Raw genomic sequence first — 26093 nt, 5'->3', positions numbered from 1 at the left:
CAGATAGGAGCGTCTAGTGTGAGCCATCAGTTGAGCCGTTGCTATGTTAGTAAGGGATGGCTTGCGTTGCTGTAGTTACTGTCCACAGAGCCATGCAGCTGTCTGCTCAGTCTGTGGTCACAGTGTGGTTGATTTTCCAGATGTATCTTCATTTGGAGCAGAACACTCATTTGGCCCTCAAGAGTCCCCAGCATCTGATCTACAATCCTGCTCACGTTCAGACCAGGTTGGGGATCTAGCTCAGTGGTAGAGTATGTGTTTAGCACACCCGAAGTCCTGAGTTCACTCCCCAGTCCTGTGTTCGCAGATGCCTGCCACTAAGTTGGATAACGTGAGTCCAATCCCTAGGCTCCATATGGTAGAAGTGAAGACCAACTCCTGTGGGTATCCTCTGACCTTCACATGTGCCCCAGGAACTCACAAACCACCCTCCCTCCGCCACATACAATAAAGACAAACTGTCGCCCATTCCCTGTATTCTACTGACTCTTTGGCCACCAAGTCTTTGTTGTGGCAATTGTGAAATTTGGGTTGTCTTAGTACCGGCCTTCCTGCAGCTGCCCACTAACCCAGTCTTATCCATTGTGTGAAAACCCTCCTGAATCCTGTTTTTCCTGATCTTCCCAGTCTCACAACTGAGTCCCAGGGAGGTCTCTGCTGTGCCGAGACAGGCTCCGTCGTGCTTGCTTTCTGTGGATGCCTCTGTCCATGCCAGCTCTCCCCACCCCATTTCTACTGTTGGTGGCACCCAGCATCTTGACTTGGGGTAAGCGGGACAGAATGAGAGGAAGTCTTTCAGCTGACTCAACCAAAATCGTGACCACAAATAAGCCACCACTTGGAAAGTGTGAAAAATACCTTTGGATTTATTATTTAAGTACAGTATAATACAAAGTTATAGTAACAAAGTAAAAACGTAAATAGATTAATATATAAATATGCTAATGCTACTTCATCAGTTATTAAAATCACACAGTTCTCCCAACCATCGATATCGTTTATGAATAAAGATTTACAGTGTCTATAAAGGAAAACCTCCCAAGAGTTGAAAGGTGGGCAGGAGGTGGGGTATATTGGATGTCAAGGGTTTTATGGGGCTGTGATCTGGCCAGCCAACCCCTCCATCTCTTAGAGGCCCTGCTGGGCCCTCTTGTGACTATAAGTATGTATTCTTGTCCCTAATGCAAACTTTCCTGAAAGATCAAGTGGTGTTTTACTGTCGAGACATGGTCTTGTGTTCTTGTGTCTTGTGGTCCAGTGTACAAAATGGTGGACCAGCATGATGGACTTTGGTCTACCTTTCTCTTTTAAATCCTGGAGTTATGGGAGACTGGCATTTTCCCATCGTCTCATCGGACAGAATTTATCCTAAAGTCAGACCTTCATTCTTGAAAACTCACGAACTGTGAAGTCCTCTGTCCCTCTGCCGAGTGGCAGTTGTTTAAAGATGACAGTGTAAAGGACACTTGGCCTTTTAGATGTGTTTTCTATAGAAGAGGAAGGCAGGTCCTTCTTCGCATCCAAGGAGCTGGGTTTCCTGGGTCATTGTTTCATGTTGTCTTGAATCCAGTCTATGTAATTAGTCACCTTTGTATATACCCCAGGGACATCCTTCTGCCCACAGCCAATGCCCCAGCTGATAATGCCAACTAAGGTCATGTGTTTATCGATCATGCATACCAGCGGTCCTCCCGAGTCACCCTGTGGAAGAGCATAGATGCATGGATTAGTTGTTTGTACACATGGCAGAATATCTGGAAGAAAATTTTGGTTGCTATTTGTAGTACAAAGATAGTAGCCCTCAAAGAACTTGTTTCAGGGAGGGAGACTTGAGGCTATAGATTTGGCCATATCTTAATTCTGGTAAAATAGCATTAAGAGCCTGGCATGGTAGCACATGCCTTTAATCATAGCATTCAAAAGGCAGAGGGAGGTGGATTTCTGAGTTCAAGGCCAGCCTGGGCTACAAATGGGAACATGCCACCCAGGGACCACACAGTGAATGAGGTGTTGTCTCAAATAGATAAATAAATAACCACCAAACCCCAAAAACCACAGATTTAAGATAACTGTTCAGAGATGGGGTGCAGCTCCTCAGTAGAGCAGTCCCCTGCCATGTAAAAAAAAATCCAAGAGCTCTACTCTTAGCACCTAGAAAACAAAAACCAAAACTGCTCATGTTTTATAACATCTGATTGGAGTGGGTGACATGGTGGTGCACACCTTTAACTCCAGCGCTTAGGAGAAAGAGACAGGTGGCGCTCTGTGAATTTAAAGTCAGCCTCTTCTACATAGAGTTTCAGGCCAGCCAGGACTACATAATGAGATCCGCCTCAAAATAAATAAATAAATAAATAAATAAATAAATAAAATCTGATATGGAATCTGCTACTAATTTAGTTATATGGCCTCAGTGAACTATGGTTCACTTTTCCTAATCGGGTGGTTACTATCCGGGTCTTAATGTCAGCAATTGCTCCATGCTGGTTACTATCTGGCTGTTAATGTCAGCGGTTACTCTGTGCTGGTTACTATCTGGGTCTTCCCCAACACCATCAGAAGTCAAACATTTAATTATGTTGTTTAATCTATCATTTAAATAGGGCTCATAGGGAAATCCCACACTAGCTTCCTGTCCACAAACCAGAAAAATTTCCTGCAGTTTAGATTTTTTCTCTTTCTTTTTTTTTTAAATAATTTATTTTTATTTTTTGTTCATTGGTGTTTTATCTGCATGGATGTCTGGTGCGAGGGTGTCAGAAGCCCTGGAACTGGACAGATGTGAGCTGCCATGTGGGTGCTGGGAATTGAACCTGGGTCCTCTGGAAGAGTAGCCAGTGTTCTTACCCCATGGAGCCATCTCTCCAACCCCCAGATCAGATGTTTTAAGTTTGAGAAGCTTTGGCCTTTACCATTTTCGTCTTTGGAGCTCCACTTTTGAATCCCAGCGTCACACCTTCCACCGGGGCTCTCACTCTTCCCCCCCTGCTTAAGAACCTCTTGCCTGGGCACAGAAGAGGACCCAGAATGTTGGGGGCATCCAAGGCGTTTACCTGACACGCATCATGGAGATTTTGGCTGCCTCCACTTCGGGTGTCTCCAGCACACAGCATGTTGCCTGTGACGGTTTTATTGAACAAATTCTGTGACGTGCAGCGGCTCGGTGGGTACAACCTCACATGAGCCTCCTTCAGCCGCTCGGAGAAGAAAGGAGACGCTGAAAGAGAAGGTCCGGGTGGCTTAGGATCTAAGCATCACTCACAAGCCTTTTGGAACGAGGAAGCTGAATTTTCCAGCTGACCCAAAGCAGGCTGTCTCCTATGACACGTGCTACATTTTACTGTCTCTAAGGTGAGGTCACGTTTCTCAGTAGCACCACTGAGAGTTGGACTACACAGTTATCCAGCACAAAGAGCGTCCTGTATCCCACCCATGTTTGGCAGCCCGTCCCTCCTAACCAAAGGCCAGGGTCAGCCGTCAGCCACACATGTGACACCACCACCGTGATGATTCCGGACACTGCCAGTCATGGCCTGGGTGGTGAAACCTCCCCAAGAGAGAACCATCGATTTAATCAGGCATTCTATCATTTATTCCTTATGATTTAATCAGGGAGCCTGCCCTGTTTCTACGTTGGCAGTGAGGAAAGTGAGGCTTCGGTAATTAAGAAACATTTTTTTTTAAGTGTTTAAGCTCAATCTGATGGTCCACACCTGAAGTCCTGGGACACTGGGATTGCAAGTTGGGAACCACTATAGGAATATACGAGGCAACGATCATGAAATAATACAAAAATACACATCTGGCTTGGATAATCATTCCCCCAAGGGCCACGTGTGTTGAAGGCTAGACCCGTGGTGCTCTTTGGAGATGGCAGACCTTTTAAGAAGTAGCTCTGGGAGGAGGAAGCTACGACTGTGGCTGGGATATTAAGACCCAGACTCTCCCTTTTCTCCATACGCTTGCGTGGTACACCGGGATGCACGGCCCCAGGGCTGTGGGCGCCTCCTATGACGTATGGATTTGCCACAAGCCCACAGACTGAGCCAACTGACCACGGTCTGAAACTTCCAAACCCATGAGCACAAACAAACCTTTCCTATCTTCAGGGTAATTTATCTCATATTTGCGGACATTGTTAGAAAGCAGAATGACCCATCCAGGGTCCCACAGCTAAGCCAGAGGCAAGTTTGGGGTACAAGCTCAGCCTGTACAACTCCCAGCGTCTAAGAACACAGACACCTTTACACCCTTCCTCCCTGTCTCCACTGGACTATATAAAAGCTCTTCAGAGTACTTCCCTTGATGTGGGAGTGTCATCAATCTGTTGATTTCATTGGCTGAGCAATAAAGAAACTGCTTGGCCCTGATAGGTTAAAGCATTGGTGGGAGGAGAAAACAGAATAGGATGCTGGGCGGAAGAGGAAGTGAGGTCAGACTCTGCTCTGCTTCCAGAGGGACTTGACAGCTTCCATGCTCTGCTCTCCCATGCAGCTGCAACCCACGATGGACTTAGGCTAGAATCTTCCCGGTAAGCTCACCTTGGGGTGCTTACACATATCATTAGAAATGGGCTAGTCCAGGTGCGAGAATTGGCCTGTAAGGGCTAGAGTTCATGGGCCAAGCAGTTCTTTAAATGAATACAGTTTGTGTGTTGTTATTTCGGGCATGAGCTAGCCGAGCGGCCGGGGTGTTGGGGACGCAGCCCCACCGCTCTTATTTCAACATTCCCTGTCCCGACTTTCTGGCATCCACACACAGTGTCCCTGTAATGCCAGGAAGCAAGTAGTAGCTTCCCATCATACAGACAGGCAGTCTTTCCTGCACTTTTCTATGTCACGCCAGAACTGGGAGTAGAACATTGTGTGACCACCTCCCCTCCATCTGCCCGATGACCACACGCTAGATAAGGAGGGGACCAAGACTTCCTTCCACTTACTTTGCTCATGCTTGCCGTAGCCAGACAGCTCACACTCTGTCCAGTCAGGAAGCTGCAGGTTGGGGTCAGGAAGGCAGGCGGTGCTGACAGAGCTGCTCTCCTGGGCACACTGTTTGGAATCTGACCTCAGCTGCAGTAATGCTGGTGCCAAGAGAAAGGAGACGGGTGACATAGTGCGGGGAGGGACGGGGTGAGAAATAAGGGCGTATGACTAGAATGGCCTTTTACCAATGTCGTTGTCGTAAGTGTCATCATCGAATTCCTTATGGATTATATATTTCTCAATCTCAAATGTCTGCTCCGCTTCTCCAGGAACCACCCGGTATGTTCTGCCCAAGACCACTTTAACATGATGGGGGGGAAACCTGGCAGGAAAACAGCATTAGGATGTTTTGCAATTTTTTTTAAGAATTACTCTTGGGTTTTGCCAAGTGAGTGACTCCCATGGGCTGGCTCCAGAGCCTTCCAGAATGAGAAGTCCATACCTCTCCAGAAAGCAGTGGGCCGCAGACAGCACCCAGCAGGAACCGATCAGCACTCCTCCACACAGGAACCTCTCTCCAGGAGCCCTCTTGTTCTTGACAAAGATGGCAGCCTGCCAAGGGTGCGAGGTGATGTCTGTGAACAGCCCGCCTTTAATTCGAAACTGGGGCTGTTTGTATTGCCTCAGGCCACAGGTGGCTGGAGAGGAAAGAACAGAGAAGGGGACGGGGTCAGACCTGTAGTGTGGGCACAAGGCTGAGAGAACCCACCACAGAACCTGATTTCCGCTGGCTGCTGCCCTGGAGCACGCTGACACGATAGGGTTTAACTGTCTTAATGATGAGGAGAGCCACAGCTTTCCTTTGTTTGTATAGTGATTTGCCTAATATTATACACGTGCATCTTTATCGTTCCCAATACTAGGAAGGCGGGGAAAGGTCACAGTGACACCAGGATTAGAACCCGAGTCTGCCCGACTCCAAAAGCGGGTTCTCTCTTCGGTGCCCTGCTCCTTCTAATCTTGCCTAGAGCGATTTCTTGGTTTAAGCTATCATGCAGTCTTGCAGACTGCCTTCTGAGAACCCTTTGCTTTTCCAGCTACTCAGCCAAGTCAAGTTCCACGGCATCACAAGCCTCTCATTAACACCATAGCCTTTGAGGCCCTTGTGGACTTCCCGAGACGAACCCATCACAAATGGCTTGGCTAGGAGCTCAGTTTATGTCTTACTTTCCAATTAGAGTTTGTTCTTTGAAGAACACTCTGGCTTATCTGTGTGCTCATGGGAACTGAGCAGTAATTTATTCTTGGGCAATTTCCAAACCAAACTTTCATGCTGGGGACATGTGCCAACTTGAGGATTTTTGTCTCCCGTCCTCTCTTATGAACTCGGTTCCCCTGTGTTAAATGGACTCCACGGGGATGTGGAAGTGCACAGAACTTGGTGGGTCACATGACTTCTGAGGGCATTTTAGAACAGAGAGACACTGAAGTCTCCCCGTCTCCAGGCTACTGGAGAAATGTAACAACTGGTATCTAAGGAGCCACAATGTGAGACCTCTTTCTCTTCATGGTCACCGGGACTGTCACCACCTGGCCAGAGAGAAGAGTTGGAGCCTACTGTATTTGAAGAGATTGATCTTCCTTTCTGTCCCTCCCTATCATCTCTCAGACTGGACGAGTAGGACTGTCTCCCAGGGCTTCAGTCATGCAAGCCCCCTGCCCCAAGGGCCTGGCCTTCCTGGAAGTCCAGAAGCTACAGAAGTTAAGACAGTGGTGAAGACACAGGAGGAAGCAGAGAAATGAGTGACGAGGTGAGCCTGGGAGAAGGGGGTGGCTAAGTCGCTCTTACAGCACGGGGACACGTCACAGTACTCCCACGTCAGCTTTCCGTCCTTCAGCACGTGACACCAAGGCTTGGCATCCCCGTCTGGATTCCTGTGAAATAAGAATTGGAGAGTTTCAGTGACAGTCACATCTCAGGACTAGGAGGAGGTTAGGCAGGCCCATGGCAGAACCAAGAAGCCCGAAGTAGACATCCCATACTCCACTTGACTCTAGCAGGCCCACCATGAGGGAAGATAATTCCTTTTGGCTTCCATTTGTTCTACTAGTGACACAGTGTTGGGAAGAAAGGAGCTGCCCTGTGGAGAGATTTTTACGATAGAACCTAATGGATGTGCCAAGTGCAAAAAGAATAGGGGTTTGGTTCGCAAAATCTATATATCTTAGGCCGGGGAGATGGCTCAGTTGGTAAAGTGCCTGCTGCATCAGCATGAGAACCTGAGTCTGAGTTTCCAGAACTCACATACAAGCCAGCAGGTCTGGGTGTGGAGGAGCACTCCTTTCACTCCAACACCCAGGAGACGGAAGCAGGCAGGTCTCTGCCTACACCCTAAGTTCCAGGCAAGCCTTGTCTACATAGTTCCAGGCATTCCGGGGCTACATAGTGAGACCTTGTCTGAGAAAAAAAAAAAAAAAAGTCAGGCATGGCAACCTGCTCTTGTAATCTCAGTGGGGGCAGAGGGCAGGTCTCGGAAGTGCATTGGCCAGCACAGTCTAATACATTAGCTTCAAATTCAGCAAAAGACTCTGACTCAAAAGATAAAGGCAGAGATCGATAAGAAAGACACCTGATGCCAACCTCAAGCTACACACACACACACACACACACACACACATCATGTATGTATACATGTATCTTCATGAATGTGCATACACCCACACTAACAAGTACACACATACTCCACTCCACTCCCACCCAAAATAATAAAACTGATATTATCTTGTTTCTCAAAAAATAAGTCTAGGGCTGGAGAGATGGCTCAGTGGTTAAAAGCATTGGCAGCTCTTCCAACAGTCCTGAGTTCAATTCTCAGCAACCACATGGTGGCTCACAACCATCTCTAATGGGATCTGATGCCCTCTTCTGGCATGCAAGTGTGCTTTTCAAATAGAGCATCATGTACATAAGTAAATCTTTAAAAATTAAAAAAGGTTTATATATTAAAAAATAAGTCTAATCATAGAAAACTAACAGGCTTGTCTAGATATTGTTCATTATCTTTCATGTAATGCTTAACACTGAATCTTCTCCCACCTGATCACCCAGATCTCTGCTGGGAGCTGACTCCCTTAGCTCATGGCTACATACCGGCAATAATTATGTCTGCCCAGGCCGAGTGCCTGTGAGTCGGTCCTCCATGCTGTGTAGCTCTTGCGTATCAGGATCATGGAATTCCACGGGAGGCAGGAGGCCCTGGATGTGGTGAGGCTGTGGGTGCCACGATAGGTCAACCCTTTTCCAACGTAACAGTCTTCGCTTTGTCCTGGAACAGAATACATCTCAGGGTTAAGCCACAGCGGTTAAATGTTGGTGGAGCAGGTTGCAGAGGTTCAGCAGGAAGGGGTGTGTCCTGCCAGTGGAGTTGGTGCTGGGAGATGCTGTGAAGGTATTAGAGAGGTTGTAGCCCGTGACGAGGGAACCAGGAGGCTGCAATGGGACCACGCTGGCAGCCCTGCTTCCTCAGCTTTGCCCTCCTGCCCTTCTTCCCCTCTGTGTGAAACTGATGAGTTTGTCTCTCTACTTCACTATAGCTGAGAGGAACCTGTAAAGTTATCTTGATCCTTGAACCCTAATGTTGACCAGCAAGAGAAACCATGCCTGGTATTGGAAACCTAGCCAACTACCCAGGGCTATTGAAGTCATGGACCTTGGAGGGGAGCCTATAAACTATTCCTTTATTAAATCAGCACAATCCCTAACTACGTTCTAAATATCTGTCCTTATATCCAGAGGTAAGTGTAGTCCTGGCACCTCACCAGGGAAACTTCTCTTCAGAACAGATGGAGAGACCGTTTTAGAAAGAAAAACCCCAACCAATCCAAATGAAGGGTTGTGGAGGCCAATCCCGGTGGATACAAATGCTGTTCCTAAGGCTCAGCAATCATTTTGGAAGAAGGGGCGGGAAGACAGTGTAAGAGCCAGAGGGTCCGGGAGTTTGCTTTAAGAATGCATTTCCTAGTGACGTCAGAGGCTCCGTTCATCAAGTCTGACCAACACGACTGCCTAGACAAGAACAACAGACCTGCCAAGCGATGGGAGAAAGCCCACAAGGCTTCAACCCTGCACAGAGAACTACAGGCAAAGAAGGAATGATAAGAATGGGGAATACAGTCTTCTCCAGGGAAGAACATGCCAATTGGTTGTCAGTACCAAATAGCCTTGAAAATATACGTACAAGTAACTAATGTTAGGAATATATATATATATGTGAATTATATATAGTAATATATATATATATATATATATATGCATGTAACAACAATTAATGAAAAAAGAGGCCATGGATTTTAAAAAGAGCAACAAAGTGTACACGGGAGGGTTTGGAGACAGGAAAGGAAAGGAGAAAATGATGTGATTATAATCTCAAAAATGAAAGGACTAGAAACCATGGGTTCAGCTGCATTCTGTGCTTTTCAAATGAGGGTGCTGACGGGAGGAAGGGAACCAGCCCAAGGCAAGCTGGATGAGGATGTAGCCGTGTGGTGCGCTTCACTCTGCGGCCAAAACTACCTCCTAGCCTGCTCCTTTCTTTTTGGGCATGAAAGACTGTTAGATTTACAGTCCCAGACACTTCTCCCTTGGGGATACTGCTGGGGAAGGCACAGGGTAGCTGTCACTTACCCTTAGGGCAAGCTGGTGTGCTGCAGTACTCCGAGGTATACTTCCCCGCCTTAAACACATAGCACCAGGGCTTGGAGTCTCGGTCTGGGTTTCTGAAAAAACAGCAAGGGAGTATCATTGAGGGCTGAGCAGGAAGCCTCCCCTCCTGGCCCAAGGACTAGGCGTGCTTTTGGGTCAGGGTTAGTGCATCCTGGGTTGAACGCTGTCAAGTTTTACCGTGTTAGGCAGAAATCTGACTCCACTGTGCTCTTTACTGGAGGGATTAAGCACATTATAAGGAAGCGTGTAAGGGTGCCAAGCTGTCAGGGGTGCACAATCACTGCCCGCGTGTCAACACAGCTGACCTATAGTCACAGGCACGGAATTCAACAGCGATCCAAGCGCTGCTATAAAGACGTTTTGTAGCCGGTGGCGCACGCCTTTAATCCCAGCACTTGGGAGGCAGAGGCAGGCGGATCTCTGTGAGTTCGAGACCAGCCTGGTCTACAAGAGCTAGTTCCAGGGCAGGCTCCAAATCCACAGAGAAACCCTGTCTTGTGGCCAACAGCCACAATCAGTTCAAATTATCCCAGAAAAGGAGGGTGCCCTTTGTCTAGTCAGTTTAAGGCCTAAGAGCATCAATGGCAATTCCTGCCTGAGTGCTGCCCCACGATTACAAACTCAGATACCTACACAGAGATATGAAGTGATACCTTCAGATCAACCTCTTCTATCTACCTACCTCCCCATCTACCATCCATGTGTCAATCTCACAGTCACTGATATAGGAATGCATTGATAAATCTACTGCTATCATCTATTTATCTTCCTATGCATGCATATGTGTTTATCATCTTTCTACCCATCTACACATTATCTATGTATGCATTTATGTACCTATATATCTATCTAATTATCTACCTGTCTAAGGGTCATCAGCTCTGCTTTTCTAGAATACGTGACTGGTTGGCCAGGTCTTTCTTTGAATGTAATTTTCATATCAGACACCACACACACACAAACACACACACACACACACACACACACACACACACACACACATGCACACATCCCACTGTGGAAGACACTGCTTACCTGCAGTAATTGTGATTCCCAAGGCCCAGCTTGATGGCATCCGGCCTCCTTGCATTATAGCGCTTCAGGGACAGAACACTGCTATTCCAGTTGATGCATTCAGCCCCATTTTCTGCTGTGCTCCACGTGCCCCTGTAGGTGATGCCCTGGTCCTCAAAACACGTTGCTCTGGTATCTGATTGACAAAAGGACACCAACAGGCTCTCAAGGAAACTCTGTCTTGTCGCAGCACAGTGGGGCAGGCTGACTGCTGAAGCCATTGGAGCCCGTAGTGAGCTGGGTGGACAGGGTCACTCGAATCACTGTGGCCAAGCTAGACTGTGGATGGACACGTCAGGCTCTGTCACGTGGCCCAATACTGTTGGTCCCTAAATGACGTCATCTCTCCTCTCCTGTACCCTGCCCTCCAGCACACACTTCCTCTCCTTTCCTGGTCAGTTCTGTCAGAACAGACATGTCAGAATGTCAGAGCAGCTCACGCCCGCCCACCAAAGTGCTCACCTATGTCACAGCGTTTCCCAACAAATCCATCAGGGCACTGGCAGACAAAGTCAGAGAAATACATAGCCTGCTGACATGTACCCCCATTGAAGCATCTTGGTTCACTGCAACCTGTCGAGCGGAAACAAGGAAACCCTTAGCTACCTTCAAAGCAGCTCCAAGAATATAGGAATTAAAATTGCAAAAGTGTTGGTTATGTCGCCCCCGTTCCACAGCTCACAGTACAACTAGTCCCAATGCCAACCACGAAGTATGCAGTGTGCATATTATTCCCCACTTCACATATGTAGACTCTGAGGCTGGACAAGCCAAGGCTCTCCCCCACCTCAGTTTTCTGGACTGTTTTCACCTTTGCCTGGACAGAGCACACCCAAAACGTGCCGAAGACCTGAATATGTCAGGAACCACAAGGAAGGGTTTGGGCCCTGAGCCCGGGCTCAAGTGTGAGGCCTCCGTGAGAAGCTGGTACGTACTTCGGACAGGCACCGAGTGACATTGCGCCAAGCCACCGATGCAGCGGCAGTATTCCACCCGATTGCTTCTGAGCATGGGGCGCAGCCACGACTGATCCTGCTGGTACGTTGTCTGTGTTTGCTCATCTCTGCAGGTCACTGCAATACAGAACAGGCTTGTCTTGTCAGGACAGACTCAAGGAGAGGGGACAGCGTCATTGTTCCTGACCTGTTTTCAACACACAGTGAACCCTCTGTAGCTCTGTGCTCTGTCATGAGGTCTACAGTTAATCCCCAGAAGATCTGGGTGACTGTGGTCTACTGTGTATCCCTGAAGAATATGATGACGGTAGCAATAGTTACTTTTTTTTTTTTAACTAGAATGCTTTTATTAGGATTCTTTTCCTTGGAGAAACTTTTGTTTTGAGATAATTTGATTATGAAAACAAAGTTATGTGAAGTAACAGTCTATTTTCCCACTGTAATCGGCTAAAAGTAATGTGGGGAACACACGTCTTTAATCTCAGCACTCAGGAGACAGAGGTAGCCTGATCTCTGGCTTCAGGGCCAGCCTGGTCGACAGAGCAAGTTGCAGAACCGTCAGGGCTACACAGAGAAACCCTGTCTTGAAAAACAAAACAAAACGAAGCAAGCAAACAAACAAAACTCAGGGAAAAGGATACCTCTCTGTGTAAGTGACTATCAACGTTTCTAATCCATAGGGTAGTTCCATTCAGAAAAGACACACTTTGGACTAAAGTAAGGGAAACTGGCACCTACGTCTGTGAGAAAATGTGCTACTTTCTATAGTATTTCTCATGTAATGAAAATTGAGCTGGCATTTAGCCACCACTTTTCTAAAACAATATTGACGTGGACCGAGGGGAAACTGCAAGCAAGTGGGAGCCGGCACCTCTGTCTGTGTTTTGTCTGCCTCCTTTGCGTCAGACACTGACTCCGCCGAGGTATATCATTCATGCAGTGTCCACCCAAAACACCAGCTGACACCAAAGGAATTCTATTCTTCTTCAAGCTGACGGGACAAAGATAGAGGATCTGAGGCTCCAGATTCCAAAAGCTGCCTAAAGATCTCCTGTCACTTTCCTAAGCCTGCAATCGCCTTGGCTTCCAGTAACAATAGAGCCTTGCAGGACGGATAGATACAGTAACAACAGAACTTTGCAGGACAGATAGATACAATAACAACAGAACTTTGCAGGACGGATAGATACAGTAACAACAGAACTTTGCAGGACGGATAAGCCCCACCCAGGCAAGAACTGTTATCCACAAAGAGGAGGCTAGACCTACAGGAGGGACAGCATCTCAGCTGGAGCCAGGCTCTCCTCTTAGGCCACGTCAGGAGCGTCAGGAGCGGAGCTGCTTCCTTCTGCAGACGCCTAGCCTCTGCTCCGGTGCCTTTCTCTACCAAAAACAGGAGTTCAAAAGCACCACAAGAGACAGTCTCGGGACACTGGACCCCTTTATTTGTTCTCCGGAATTTAAAGCGGTGTTCCAAAGCTCGGCGTGGTGGTACAGTCTGTCATCTCAGCACTTAGGAGGCTGAGACAGGAGGATTGCTGCTGAGTTTGAGGCCTGCATTAGTCACGTGGCCAATCCCAGTCTATACTGGGCTGTATAATGAGACTCTATCTCCAAAAACAAACAAACAAAATATCATAAAAATAAAAAATTAAAAAGAAAATAAAACGAGATTGAGAGAAAGGTCTAATGCCTCCTCAGCTCCACAAAAGAAAGAGTGAGGGGAAGGGAGAAGGAGGGGAACAGGGAAAGACAAAGAAGAGAGAGATGGAGAGTTGGGGGAGAGGGAGTGAGGAGAGAGAAAGAGGGAGGGAAGGAGGGGGCGAGAGATAGAAACGAGGGGGGGGGTAGGGACCTGAAGCTGGACTTAGAGACCTTTGATTTCAAGTCAAGGCGGTCAGTTGTGGACAGTCTTTACTCCTCTTGGACTCCTGGTGGAAACCTCTGCTTTCTAGAATCAACTCAAGACACAAACTCATATAGAGAATCTCCTTCCAAAGCGACTATGGGGTGGCCCAGGTCAGCTATCCCGATTTTACCAGCAGGGAGCAATGGAAACGTGGGGATAGAAGCAGAGGTTGAGTGGGCACTGGCGAGCCCACAGTTCAGGGGCACCTAGAGGAGTGGGCAGCTATGCGTTCCCGGGTTCTGCTGGGGGTCCTCTGGCAGTCGAGGTGAGTCGTCTACTCCTTTACGGCTGTTTTCTCATCTCTGTATCTAATACTTTGAGCCTTGTGGAGACAGGGTCTGGTTGTGCAGCCCAGACTGGCCTTGAATCCACGATCCTCCTGCCTCAGCCCCCAAGTGCTGGGATTACAGACATGCACCACCCAGATGCACCTATATGTCACAAGCATTATTAACCCCGGGGACAGCCTGATTAGGTTTTCCTGGGAACTGGGCTGGCAGGCTCCAGCTAACTAATGGCGAGTAAGCAAGCATTTCCACAAAAGCACCCAGAAAGATCTCATAATCATCCTGCCAGCCGGTACCGGGTGAAGAGGAATCTCCCGACAGTCAAAAGCATTGGGAGACCTGGGCCTGCCTTCCCATCCACCCCTCACCTTTGTAGGATCGGGCTCCTCTTCTGAACCTGTGGCGCACTCCCTGCAAAGAAACCAGGATAGAGAAGGAGTCAGCGGAGGCTGCTAAGACCAACCCGAGTCTTCCCTGACGACCAATCAGGAGCCACCTTCTCAGGAGCGCCCCCTTCAGGAGATGACCCAGGAAGAGAGCCATTTTCTTCCCGTTTTGTCAAGTCTCCGCTCTTTCTACAAACCCAGTGCCACTAGAAGGGCTCTGGGCATAACAAAAATGCTACCGATTTGTGTAGTCCAATGCGGTAGTCACTAATCCCACGTGGCCACAGGCTGCTTGGAATGTAGCTAGTGTGACCGATGAACCAAAATTCCAACTCTATTTAGGTCATTTTAAATTTAAGTAGTGGCGTAGGGATAGTGGACTCCAGAATGGATGGGGAGGCTGCAGCTCATTGCATCCTTTATGCAGCCAAGGGATGTTCTCTTCTCTAAAAAATCTCATGCCCAGGTGTTGCCCATTTGGCCTTACACAGTGCCCCGTGTGGAAGCGAGGTTTTGGAAAGTGGGTGCAGCTTCTGTCCCCCTACTTCGGTAGTTCATGATGCCTGTCCTTACTTAGTACACTATGGATGCACTCAAATACAGATTTTTCCCCTGGGCTGGGGACCATATGCCGGGCCCTATGCGAGCTCTTCACCACTGAGCTTCACCCCGGCCCTTGGTTCTCTGAAGCCTATGTTGATGTCAAAGATGTGATCTTCCTGCCTCACCCTGCTCGCTGGCGGGGCTGCAAATGTGTGCCACCCTACACTCTTGTACACATTCTTGACCAAAACGGCTCTAAAGAAGACCGTCAAAGGCATAGATGCGGCATCAAGAACTTTTCGGTCAGAGACATGCTCGCGTTCTGCCCCTGGGATTTGAATCCTAAATATCCTACCAGAGGGGAGTGTGAGCGGTGTGCCTGTGATTATTCCTGGGAGCTTCTCCCAACCTGACCGGCTTGGGGGAAGCATGAACATTGGGTCGCACCATGAACATCTTCAGCTGGGTGGCCCCATGGGGTGAGGTGTGGAGGCGGACCCACCTGACCAGGCAATGTGAAGACCACTCCACAAAGCAGCAGTGCCCACAATAGCTCTGTCTTCATCTTGCTCCCCGTTTCTTCTGTGTCCTTAAGTTTTAGGAGAAAAAAAAAATAAAAGCAGTTACACATGTGGTGTGAGAGGGCAAAGGGCCATAGAAAATTCAGGACCCTGTGGCTTTATTTCAGGGGACCCTTTCAGCATTGACTATAGAGATAGTGTCTGGAAGATTTTACACACATCTATCTGTCTGTCTATATAGATATAGACAAATAGATATGGATAGATATAGATGTGCATTGTGTGTATGCGTGGAGAGAGAACATGTACAGGTAGCATTAAATTTACCACCTTAATTATGAAATATTCATCTCAGTGGCATTAAACACACACACATTGCCATACACTCATCTCAACACCCATTTCTAGAACTTTATCCTGGTGAAAAACGAAACCCTTTAGCCATTCATAAATGGCTCTTTGCTCTTCCAACCCCTGGCCACTTTCTACTCTCTGAGTCTGTAATTTTTGACTACATTGGATGCATCATACACATGGAATCACACAGTGTCTTCCCTTCTTTATGGGTGCAGTCATAAGCATGATGTCATGAAAGGTCACCCACGCTGTAGAATCCCTGCCCTTTTGGAGGCTGAATGATATTCCATTGTTTGGTTACTCCACATTTTGCTTGCACAGTTATCTGCAGATAGATAAGGGTTGCTGATAGAAAATGTTTTCCCCCAAAGATTCCTGTGGGCTGAAAGGTAAGGAATCCCTGTCTTGGGATGAGCTAGGCAGGAGTCCCAGTTTGTCCTCTCTGACTGTCTCAGAAACAGTTGTGGGGGTTTTATCACTGGCGCATCGTGGTGCCAGGGATGCCCCAGCTTTGGTAGTTGTAATGGACAATGCTACTTCTGAGGCGTGCTCTCCTCTTCCATCAATGGGAAGGCTCCCTCCATGTTGGCCCCGGGTTCCCTTTGCGGTCTCTGTCTCCTTTTATGTAGACTCACAGATTTGGGGAAGAGCAGAGCTGCAGGAACAGAGGCGGACTCTGCTGTTTGGTCACTGGACTCATATCTCCCTTGACGCCCCTGTCCAGTTTCCACTTGCCTTCCTCCATGCCTTCTGCTTTTGGTGACTGAAAGTAGGTTAGCTGGCCCTGTTCTTTTGTGGTCTGGCAAGCCCTCTCTCTCCTCCGTTCAAAGCATCAAAGCAGGACTTTCCTTCCCCTGACTCATGTCCCTCCAGTCACAACAAACCCTGATTGCCACCCCCATTCACTCAGGCCCCACCACCCACTGGCTCCGAAGTCACCAGGACCCCATCCTGCCTGCAGCTGGCCCTCTGCCCTCTGCTTTCTGAAAAGAACTGACTTTCTTTTGGGAATGCCACCTAGCCCCTTCATGTGCCCCAGGATCCCTTCAGCTCCAAGATGAAAATAGAAAGGGAGGCGGAGCTGGGAGACTGCTGCCTGCTGCCTTCATCTGGGGCTGCAGGGAGGGAGTAGAGAGCTATAGTGGAGGTGGCGCATGCCTTTAATCCCAGCACTTGGGAGGCAGAGGCAGGTGGATCACTGTGAGTTTGAGGCCAGCCTGGTCTACAACAGCTAGTATCAGGACAGGCTCCAAAGCTCCAAAGAAACCCTGTCTCAAAAAAAAANAAAAAAAAAAAAAAAAAAAAAAAAAAAAAAAAAAAAAAAAAAAAAAAAAAAAGAAAGAAAGAAAAGAAAAAAGAAGAAAATGCATGTTGGAATAATGGCAACTGCCAGAGGAGGGTATATAGCTGCTGTGGAAGGAGTGTCTAGCCTCAGAGGAGGGAGTCCAGAGACCCAGGGGAGGGAACAAAAATCTGTGGGGGGGAGAGGGCGAGTGCTGGGATGTGAGAAACGGCAGGCAGCAGCTCACAAGGAGTCCCATCCTTCTGGACCCTCCCTCCATGACTGTTCTCCATGGCAGGGACCAAAGGGCTCCCAGGATCTTAGATCCTCTTGAACTGCCCCTAGCAGGGGTGCCTGGGGGCTGTGGAAGTCTTTATTCCCTGGAGGGCCAGCTGGGCTGTAGCATCTTTCTTTCTTTTTTTTTTTTTTTGGCAGTTCCAGAAGGAAGTGGCAATGGAGGCCACGAGAACAGGCGGGTGGAATCTTCACTTTCCTTTCCCAGTTTCCCCAAAATTCCACTTCAACTCACCATTAATTCTATGTCAGTAGAATTAAGTATATATACTTTCCTGCCTTTATTACCTGGTGGCCTAAGGACAGGGAGAAACTGAACATTTTTGCTAATGTGATTCAATGAGTCAGCCCCTCTTTTCATACCAATCAGCCTATCCAAGGACTTTCAGAATCTTCCTTTTTGATACCTACTAAGTTACAGGCATTGCTTTTGTGGTTCTGAGATAGGATCTTGCTATGTAGCCAGTTCTGTCTTGATGCCAGGGAAATGGTCCAGTCCTGCTTTAGCATTTGGAATGCTGGATGCCTTGGTTACTTTTCTATTACTGTGAAGGGATACAGTGCCAAGCCCAAGAGAAACATTTAACTGGGGGATCGCTTTCAGTTTCAGAGGGTGAGTTCAGCAGGGAGCATGGCAGCAAGCTGGCTTGGCTCTGGAAAAGTAGCTGAGAATTTACATCTTGATCCTGAGGCAGAGGGGGGAAGTGGGAGCTAACTAGGAATAGTGTGGAGGTTTTAAACCTCAAAGCCCACCTCCAGTGACACACCTCCTGCAACAAGGCCACACCCCCTAGCCTTCCCAAACAGTTCCACCAACTTTAGTCCAAGCACTCAAATATGAATCTTTGGGGGTCATTCTCATCCAAACCACCGCACTGGGATTGCAGGAGTTTCCCACCAAGCCCAGCTGACTCAAGGCTCTTTAGATATCAGACAATTCTGGAGTCAATTGTGCATGGCTGATGCATGTGCGCACCGTCCTCTCCCCGAGAGGCCAGCTCTTTCTCTGGACCCCAGGACAGAAGGGACAGCAGCTAAAGAGCCAGAGCTCACACACAGGGCTGGCTGTGAAGACTCCAACAGCTGCACTACACCATGGTAAGCCCCTTCTCCACAAGAGGGACAGGAGCTCAGATGCGAAGGGCTTGCCGCTGTCTGCATCTGGGCCTTGAGCCACTGAAGATGAATTGCATATAAGCATTAAATAGCTCTTTCCACGCTCCATAGAGACAGTCCTAGCAGGCTGCTGGATCGGTCACGTGGCAGAGGGGGATGACAGGGAAGTTAGTCACATGCTAGATGAAAAACAGTGCAGCCCCAAAGCAAGAGAAAGGGGGAGGAAAACGTGGAAACTCAGCTTGATTTTGTGGAAAATGTGGGTGTAGAGGTCACAGGCACTGCTGGGACAAAAGAAAACGTGGCCAGTAGAAGTGTGGACCTAGACTCAAAGTCCAGAGGGTGAGAGTTTGAACCAGAGGTGTTCATGGGTGCCCAAGTGTGGGATTTAAGGGATATATCTGAGGCTTGCTTTTTGAGTATGAATACATAAATTTTTCCTGTGTTCTCTTTATGTTGTATATATAGTAATTTCCCAGTATTATCAAAGAACTAAAATGAAACAAAACAAAGGAATAAGCAAGGAAAAAGAAGGAAGGGGGAGGGATGGAGAGAGGGAGGGAAGGAAGGACTAGACAGGAGGGATAAATAGAAAGGAAGGAGTGGGAGGACCGGGAGGATGTCTATCTTAGCCTGTTGGTCTGTTGTCCCTGGATACAGGGTGGTAGAATGACCAAGAGTCCTGTCATCTTCAAGGTCTCAGACTCCCAGCCATGGCAGGCCCACCCTCGGAGAAAACTGAACTTAATGGATTAGAGCGAAGCACTTTCTTTAGTGCAGCAGGCCCAGGACTTGGCAGGTTGACACAGCTTCTACATAAATTGGAAAACGTGGGGTGTGCTGGTCTAGTCTCTCAGGAAGTGTGGTGTTGACAGGCATTCTCAGGTAGTGTGCAACCCACACATCTACATTGTCAGTCGAATCTTCCTCTGAAATATGTGTTCCTCTCACGGACAACTCCGTCCTTTCTCCCTGCACGCCAGGTGCAGGTCTGTCAGCGGCAGCAGTAGCCAGGACACTGTTAATTGCCCTTCATCTGCAAATGACAGGCTAAAGGGAAGAAGACAGGGGCCCTGCTAGAAGCCGGCTGTCCTTGGAGATGGACTGTCTCCATTAATCAAGAAGTTGTTGAGAGAGTGGAGATTGTATCTGAAGCACACCGCACGGGGAAACAGTACTTGATGGATGCCAGGCGGTAACAGCTAGATTCTGACTGGACAAAGCCTCTGAGGATAGCAATAAAAAGATTGACAGAAAGCTTTGGAAAAAGCAGGTGATATGTTCTTAGGGCCCTTTCATGGCTCTGTCCTCTTTACATCCCTCACACAGCCATCTTTCCCCCAACAAAATCTGCTCTCAGGAAGGAATTTAATAACTCACTCACAGAAAGGAAAAGAGGCGGAATGGAAAGATGAATAGTGGCGCTGCTCCTCAAACTGAGACGGAAAAGGAGCAGAGCAAACCTCAAGTAGTCAGACTCTTGGAGTCTCCCCCCCTCACACACCCCGAGGGCTTCTGTTGTAATGTAAGAGGTGATACTACTGTAAATGAACAAAGTCCTTTTGCTCATATTTGCCCATCGTTCCCTTCTTTTTTTTTTAAATATTTATTTATTATGTATACAATATTCTGTCTGTGTGTATGCCTGCAGGCCAGAAGAGGGCACCAGACCTCGTTATAGATGGTTGTGAACCACCTTGTGGTTGCTGGGAATTGAACTCAGGACCTTTGGAAGAGCAGGCAATGCTCTTAACCTCTGAGCCATCTCTCCAGCCCCGTTCCCTTCTTTATATATGGGAAAATGATTTGCAATAAAGAAACTACATCCATATGGTCAACTATATACATTCAGTCTGAGATCGTGTGTGCAAGCGACGCTTTTGTTCATCTAAATGTTGGTGCCCTGGAGGACTTGCGCTTTGTACTTGAGCAAGGGAGCCAGCAGGTTAGAAGAGCCTGCCAGGAAAAGTCTACCGGGAAGCCACACTGCTGCCAAACTTTGTACCATGTGCTAGGTTGCACGGCTTCCGTCTTTGCTGAGGATACTCCAGGTTCTTATGGCTGTGCCTATGATTATTTAATTCCTCAGAGATCTGAGTCGGAGGCTCAGCTTCTAAAATAACTAACAATAACCCTAAAATAACACATGACCTTGAAGCCACACTTCCACCCACACTCTAACCACAGCCCAAAAAGCCAATCGATTAGAAGTCTCCAGAACCCCCACAACATCACAGACCTGTTTCTAAAACAGATAAAGAGGTGAGGTGAGGTGTTTTAATTTGAAGCAGGTCTAGGAAAGGGCAGCGGGTTACCTCAGCAGCCCCTTCTGAGCCTGGCCTGCTGGCACACACCCAGAACCCTAGCACTTAGTGGCAGAGGAGAGAGGACTGCAACAACTTTGAGGCCAACCTGGGCTACATAGCGAAGCCCAGCCACACAGAGACCCTGACCCGAAAGAAAAGAAAAAAAAAACCGGCTTACCTTTCCTTGTCCCAGTAGAGACAGCGCACCCCACCCCTACAGACCTTTCAGTAAGTAAACTGGGGTTAAATAGCCTTGACCCACATTCCCAGCCCTTGTTGTTTTTTTCTCTCTCTGGGGCCTCAGTCTTGGCTTTTGTTGTTGTTCTCTTTCAGACAGGCTCTCCCTAGCAGCCCAGGCTGGCTTAGAACTTGCCGGCCAGCCGTAGCCTTCAGGTTGGTCTTGAAGTTTTGACCTTCCTGTGTTTGTTTGCTGGGTGCCTGTTTGATAGGCATGCACCGCCACACCCTGCCAAACTATTTTCAAAAATCCGCCAGGCAATGAGGAACTCTGGAGATGCTTCAGCAGGTTAAGGCAACCGCGACCTGAGTTCAAGCCCAGAGACCCACACGGTGAAGAGAATCAACTCCTGGAAGTTGTTTTCTGACCCCAGGGTGTGCGCGTGCATGTGTGCACACACACACACACACACACACACACACACACACAGAGGAATAAACAAATAAATCTGATTTTCAAAAGCAACTCTTAACTTTGCAAGAAAGTAAATTTCCACAGGTCAAATGCTTACTGTCTCTTTTCAGTTATGAACAGAGCTCATTACAACATGGACAAAAGAGATTTTCCCCTTCCTCCCTCTCTCTCTCTCTCTCTCTCTCTCTCTCTCTCTCTCTTTCTCTCTCTCTCTCCCTCCCTCTGTCTCTCTCTCTCTCTTTCTGTGTGTATGTGTGTGTTTTGATTTCTCTGTCACCGTCTGTGTGAATGTGTGTGTTTCCATACAGGGTCTCATGTAACAAAGGCCGGCCTTAAATTTGCTCTGTAACAGAGGTAACTGAGGTTAACACTGAACTCTTCAGTTCATCTCCTAAGTGCCTGGAAGAGTCTGCCTCTTGATATAATTTGACCTGTTACAAAGAGGTGAAAGCTGAATAGCAACCTCTCTGATGCCCCCCCAATCAAGGTGGGTGTAGCTTTTTTTGCACACAGGTATGTCTCCTACCAGGTGAGTTGGTTGTTGGAAGAAGTAAGCAAGTGTTGGTTGTGGGTTTAGGAAGCGTATCCTGCATCCTCTTGGGATAAAAACCAAAGCAACCCGCTTTAATGACCTCATAGCCTGCCGAAGGAAAGGCGAGCTCGGCCAGTCCGTGCCATGCAACGCTCACTACAAAGCTGGAGGCTGAACAAAGAGTGTCCAGTATCCATCTAAGCTCCCAGGCTGCTTCCACTCCCTACAGTAAGCCCTACCCAGGTGCGATGAATTGACCGTGAGATAATTTGGTACCTCCCCAGTCTGCCTCCGGATGTTGTTAACACGTTTGAATCAGGTTGCGGTCAGAAGTGCTCATCACGCCACTCCGTGAAGGAATCTGAAGGTCACCAGCCTTTCCAGAAAGAAGCACCGCGGTGACTGAGACTGCACAAGAAGAGGATCCCCACTTACTCCGCAGGGATCTTAATGCCTGTCCCCTGCCTGGCATTGTGTTTTTAAAGCACCGTCTGCTCATTAATCACTTAAGATGGCTTAACTCACTTTGCACTCCCTGAGGTGGTCGCTTGGGGCCTGACACCTGCCTCCTGAGCTAGCCCAGTCTCAGCTCTTCCCACTCATCTTCTGCCCAGCACTTGGTTGCACCCAGAGCCTTACGCGTGCTAAGCGCATGCTCAAGCACTGAGCTACAACCCAGCCCTACATAGCATTCCTAAAGTGCTCAAAGAGAGCTAGTTGTTTCTCCGGGCAACAAGCATGACCCTGAACTCTCAACTTAGACACCTCCCCCACAACTGCCACTTACAGGTCTGGGTGGGTGGGCAATGTTGCTTCTCCGAGTCTTAGTTTTCTGGGCTTCCTAATGACCTTTCCATCTTATATATTTCTGAAAATTAGAGCAGTAACAGATGCAGATCCCGGATGCCTGAGGCATGGCAGGTGTGCACTGTACTTAGGAATGCCCTCATCAACAGGAGCTCAGATTGCTTGAAGCTACTGATAAAGAAGAGGTGGCCAGCTCTCTGAGGTCCTAATGGTCTTCAAGGGTTAATATCAAATGTTCCTGGCTCGTATGACAAATGATAGAAATTGTCATGCCCATCAGTAGTCAGCAATGTGAACAGGAGCCATTATTTCCTGGAAGCCGAGTGAGATCCTGTAACCCGTCTTTAATCTGTTTTCTTATTTGTCTTTTTTAGGCCAATTTACACCACACAACAGGGCCTCTGAAACTCTTCGGGAATTTGGAATTAGCAGTTAACAGGTCTCGCTGCTTCCCTGTGGAGCCCTTAACCCTCAGGTGTATGCTAACAGAACATTTGCCCCACATAAGAGACTTTCAGTACAAACGTCTTCCGCTTGTGGGGCCAGCCTAACCTTGCACTAATCAGGCGGACTTCGGTCTTCTAGGCCAATCCCCAAAGAAAGTTCTGGGGTCTCTGATGTGTGTCAGGAGCATCACATAGTCTGTATACCTCAGTAGGACCTGTCAATCACAGGTCACCCCCAGAATCTTGGCCAGTGGCGTGGCAGACACAGCTAAGGACACCCAGTTCTTCAGTCGCTGCATGGGGAACAGCTGGCTCGTGTCTCCTGGGCTGTGCTGACACGGCTCTCCTGGGCTGCCCCTTCAAACATGCCAGAGAAATGAGTGCTCCATGACCAGCAAACTGCTTCGTTCTCTCTTCCAGGAACAGGAATTTAGTTTAATCTTGCCTTGCACTCCTGTCTACAAAAGCTTGTCTCCCACGCAAGGTGAAAGTAGACAGCTGGGGTGGTGTTGAAGACAATGGTGCTTAACCAGGGCTTTGAGAATCTCAACTTGCAATTTTCTTTTTCTTTCCTTCCTTTCCTCCCCCTCCGTTCCCCTCCTTTCTTTCTTTCTTTCTTTCTTTCTTTCTTTCTTTCTTTCTTTCTTTCTTTCTTTCTTTCTTTCTTTCTTTCTTTCTGAAGATAAGATTTTATTGTATCCCAGGCTAGCCTTGAACTTCTGATCTTCTTGCCTCCTGAGTATCCTGAGTATCAGGGACTAGAAGTGTTCGCCACCTCACCCAGTTTATGTGGTGCTGGGGGTCAAGCCTAAAGACTCCCCATGCTGGGTGAACACACTGCCAGCTCAGCTACAGCCCCAACTCTAGCTCTAATTGTCTATAAATCTGTGTCATCAGCACTCTGATTGGGTTTGAAGTGAGACCGGTCATGTGGCTAGCTCAAAAGCTGGCATCCATTCCCGATTTCTGTGTTTTTAGCCACTTCATGCAGAATTTTCTGCCAGTATGTCCAAAGTGAATAGCCCCCAAAAAGAAATTAACAGAATATTCCAGTTCTTCATGACCCGATTTTTATCAGACCAGAGAGAGCTGAAATCACTCAGAGAAAACAGAGAAGCAAAAAAAAAAAAAAAAAAAAAAAAAAAAAAAAAAAAAAAAAAAAACAGTTGCCAAGAAGTCAGATTGCATTGACTATTTCAACTCAGACCGCAAAAGGCCCTCCCTCATGGAGACTTGGTGTCTCAGAGAAGTGTGGGAATTGTAAGTTTTGAATGGCCCTAAACCCACTGTCGATGATGAGCCATGTTGCAGCCTCCCCCATCGGATTGAAAACAACCGCACTCACAGTCTTTCTAGTGGAAGAGCCCGGCAGGACGCTATGAGTCATTCTCGGCCCCTGGCTGAGCCCACTGCTCACTGAGCACGCTGAATGTGTGCAGCCTTTCCTTTCATGGCTCCCCAAAGCCTTCCCAGAACCTAGGATGCTCCTCGGCTCCTCCTGGTTGCACCAAGCATCCTGAGTCTGGGAGGAAGCAAACTAGCTGCTTGCTGTGTATCTCTCAGGAGGCTCCCCAAATGGTCTGGGGGTGTCCGGGGAAAGTCTGCCCTATTCCAGTTTGGGTGGATGGGGGAAGGGTGCTCTCCTGAAAACACTTTAGGCAGAATAGACTGATGCCCCGAGGGAACTATTTACGTTTTAGTGTTTTCAGTATCCCGTCTGGGATTGAATATGATTTAACCCCCACTGGCTGTTTGCACTCAGCATGCCACTGACCTGCAGTGATTGATTCTGCATAGGCCAGGGTCTGCAGCTCAGCAAAAAAATCCCTGAGTAGCCTCCCAGTAAGTGTTCTCCAGTTGCACTTGGGATGTGCTCACGGGATTGTAAACCCCCACCTCCACCACACACACACACACACACACACACACACTTTTTTGTTTATGCCCCCTGCCCCATCATCCGCTGAGGAAGACCACTGTATCGTTCCAAATCGACCACCAAATAAACCATTGCTGCTACTGCATTTCTTGGCACTGAAGTTTGTCCTTAGTTATCTGGGAGCTCCGCATACTTTCTTCCCTTTCTTCCCTCCCCCACCCTGCGTCCTCCCACTGTCTCTGTGATGTTAGGAAGACAAAGGTCCCGAGACAATCCCGAGAGCTTTTGGACTTTTTTTTGCTGCTGCGGCGTGAGAAAGCAAAGGCGTTGGTGCATGATGAGCAAGGGGTCAAACGGACTGGTAAACCGTTGAGAGGATGTGATGAGTGGCGGGGGGACCAGAGGCAGGTTTGCATCCTGACTCCAAGTGGTAAGGAGAGGTTCCTAAAAGTCCCGACTTCTCTCTCCCAGCACTTCCTGCCTAGTTAATCGTGCTCTTCGGGCAAATCCTCCTCCCTGGTGCCCAGCCTGTTTCTTAGTGGTTCCACTGGAGGAAAAAAGCAGCCATACACCACCCGCTAGGACCCTCTCAGCTCTCCAAGGCTGCTGATTGTAATCCTGCCCGTCAGTACCGCTCCCATTGTCTGTTCAAATGACCCGAGTCATTCTTTTTACTTTCTCCCCTTACTGTGGAAGCACGACTTCTGCAAGAAACGCATCTCTCCTAGTCTCTCCCTCTAGGAATCACTTCAACTTACCCGGAGACATTGCAAAGAACTCCCCCTTCTATGTGGATGCTAGCTGGTCCTCCTTCTGCCTGAATTACAAGGCTGAAACTTCGCTGGCTCAGTTTACCCCCCAAACACTTCAAGGGACAGAGGGGTAGGCTGTTAGACAGGCGCAGAAACCCAGCTTACCGCGAGTTCTCGCTTCTTTTCCCAGCCTCGCTGGGGCTTCTTCTCAGTGCTGAGCTCTGGGTTACCGCAGGCTCTGTCTCCCTGAGCAGCTCAAGCCAATTTTAAGGGAGAAGGAGGGGTGGGGCCAGTGATTCTGTGTAGGCGGGTTTCTCCTGTGCCGGTGGGTGCCGGGTGGACCGGGCCA

General features: G+C 48.3%; 1 protein-coding gene across 2 annotated transcripts; it reads right to left on the bottom strand.

Annotated features, from left to right (window-relative positions):
• Positions 1-843: 843 nt before the first annotated feature.
• Plat (plasminogen activator, tissue type) lies at positions 844-26093 on the bottom strand. 2 transcript variants are annotated; one of them, XM_050146848.1, is made up of 15 exons: positions 25910-26093; positions 15303-15389; positions 14240-14282; positions 12945-13058; positions 11655-11792; positions 11182-11292; positions 10681-10855; positions 9607-9698; positions 8074-8248; positions 6772-6857; positions 5425-5620; positions 5168-5304; positions 4940-5080; positions 3054-3217; positions 844-1701 (listed from the first exon to the last, which is right to left on the bottom strand). In XM_050146848.1, exons 2-15 carry the CDS (start codon positions 15363-15365, stop codon positions 1543-1545), a joined length of 1794 nt encoding a protein of 597 aa, XP_050002805.1. In that variant the 5' UTR covers positions 15366-15389; positions 25910-26093; the 3' UTR covers positions 844-1542. The 2 variants fall into 2 exon arrangements, with proteins under 2 accessions (XP_050002805.1, XP_050002806.1); XM_050146849.1 differs by lacking the exon at positions 12945-13058 and having other exon boundaries at positions 25910-26088.

The sequence above is a fragment of the Alexandromys fortis genome, unplaced genomic scaffold (assembly GCF_014885135.2).
Source record: "Alexandromys fortis isolate MF-2015 unplaced genomic scaffold, M_Fortis_MF-2015_v1.1 scaffold_55, whole genome shotgun sequence".
Taxonomy (NCBI): domain Eukaryota; kingdom Metazoa; phylum Chordata; class Mammalia; order Rodentia; family Cricetidae; genus Alexandromys; species Alexandromys fortis.
This window is presented reverse-complemented; position numbering and strand designations above follow the sequence as displayed.

Excerpts from the sequence above, each read along its gene's own strand:
- Plat (XM_050146848.1), bottom strand. The coding sequence starts at position 15,365 with ATGAAGACAGAGCTATTGTGGGCACTGCTGCTTTGTGGAGTGGTCTTC. Across the intron at positions 11,793-12,944 it reads GCTGAGATGCTGTCCCTCCT|TGACCTGCAGAGATGAGCAA; the intron begins GTAGGTCTAGCC and ends TCTGTATTGCAG. Across the intron at positions 11,293-11,654 it reads TCACTCGGTGCCTGTCCGAA|GTTGCAGTGAACCAAGATGC; the intron begins GTACGTACCAGC and ends TCCGCTCGACAG.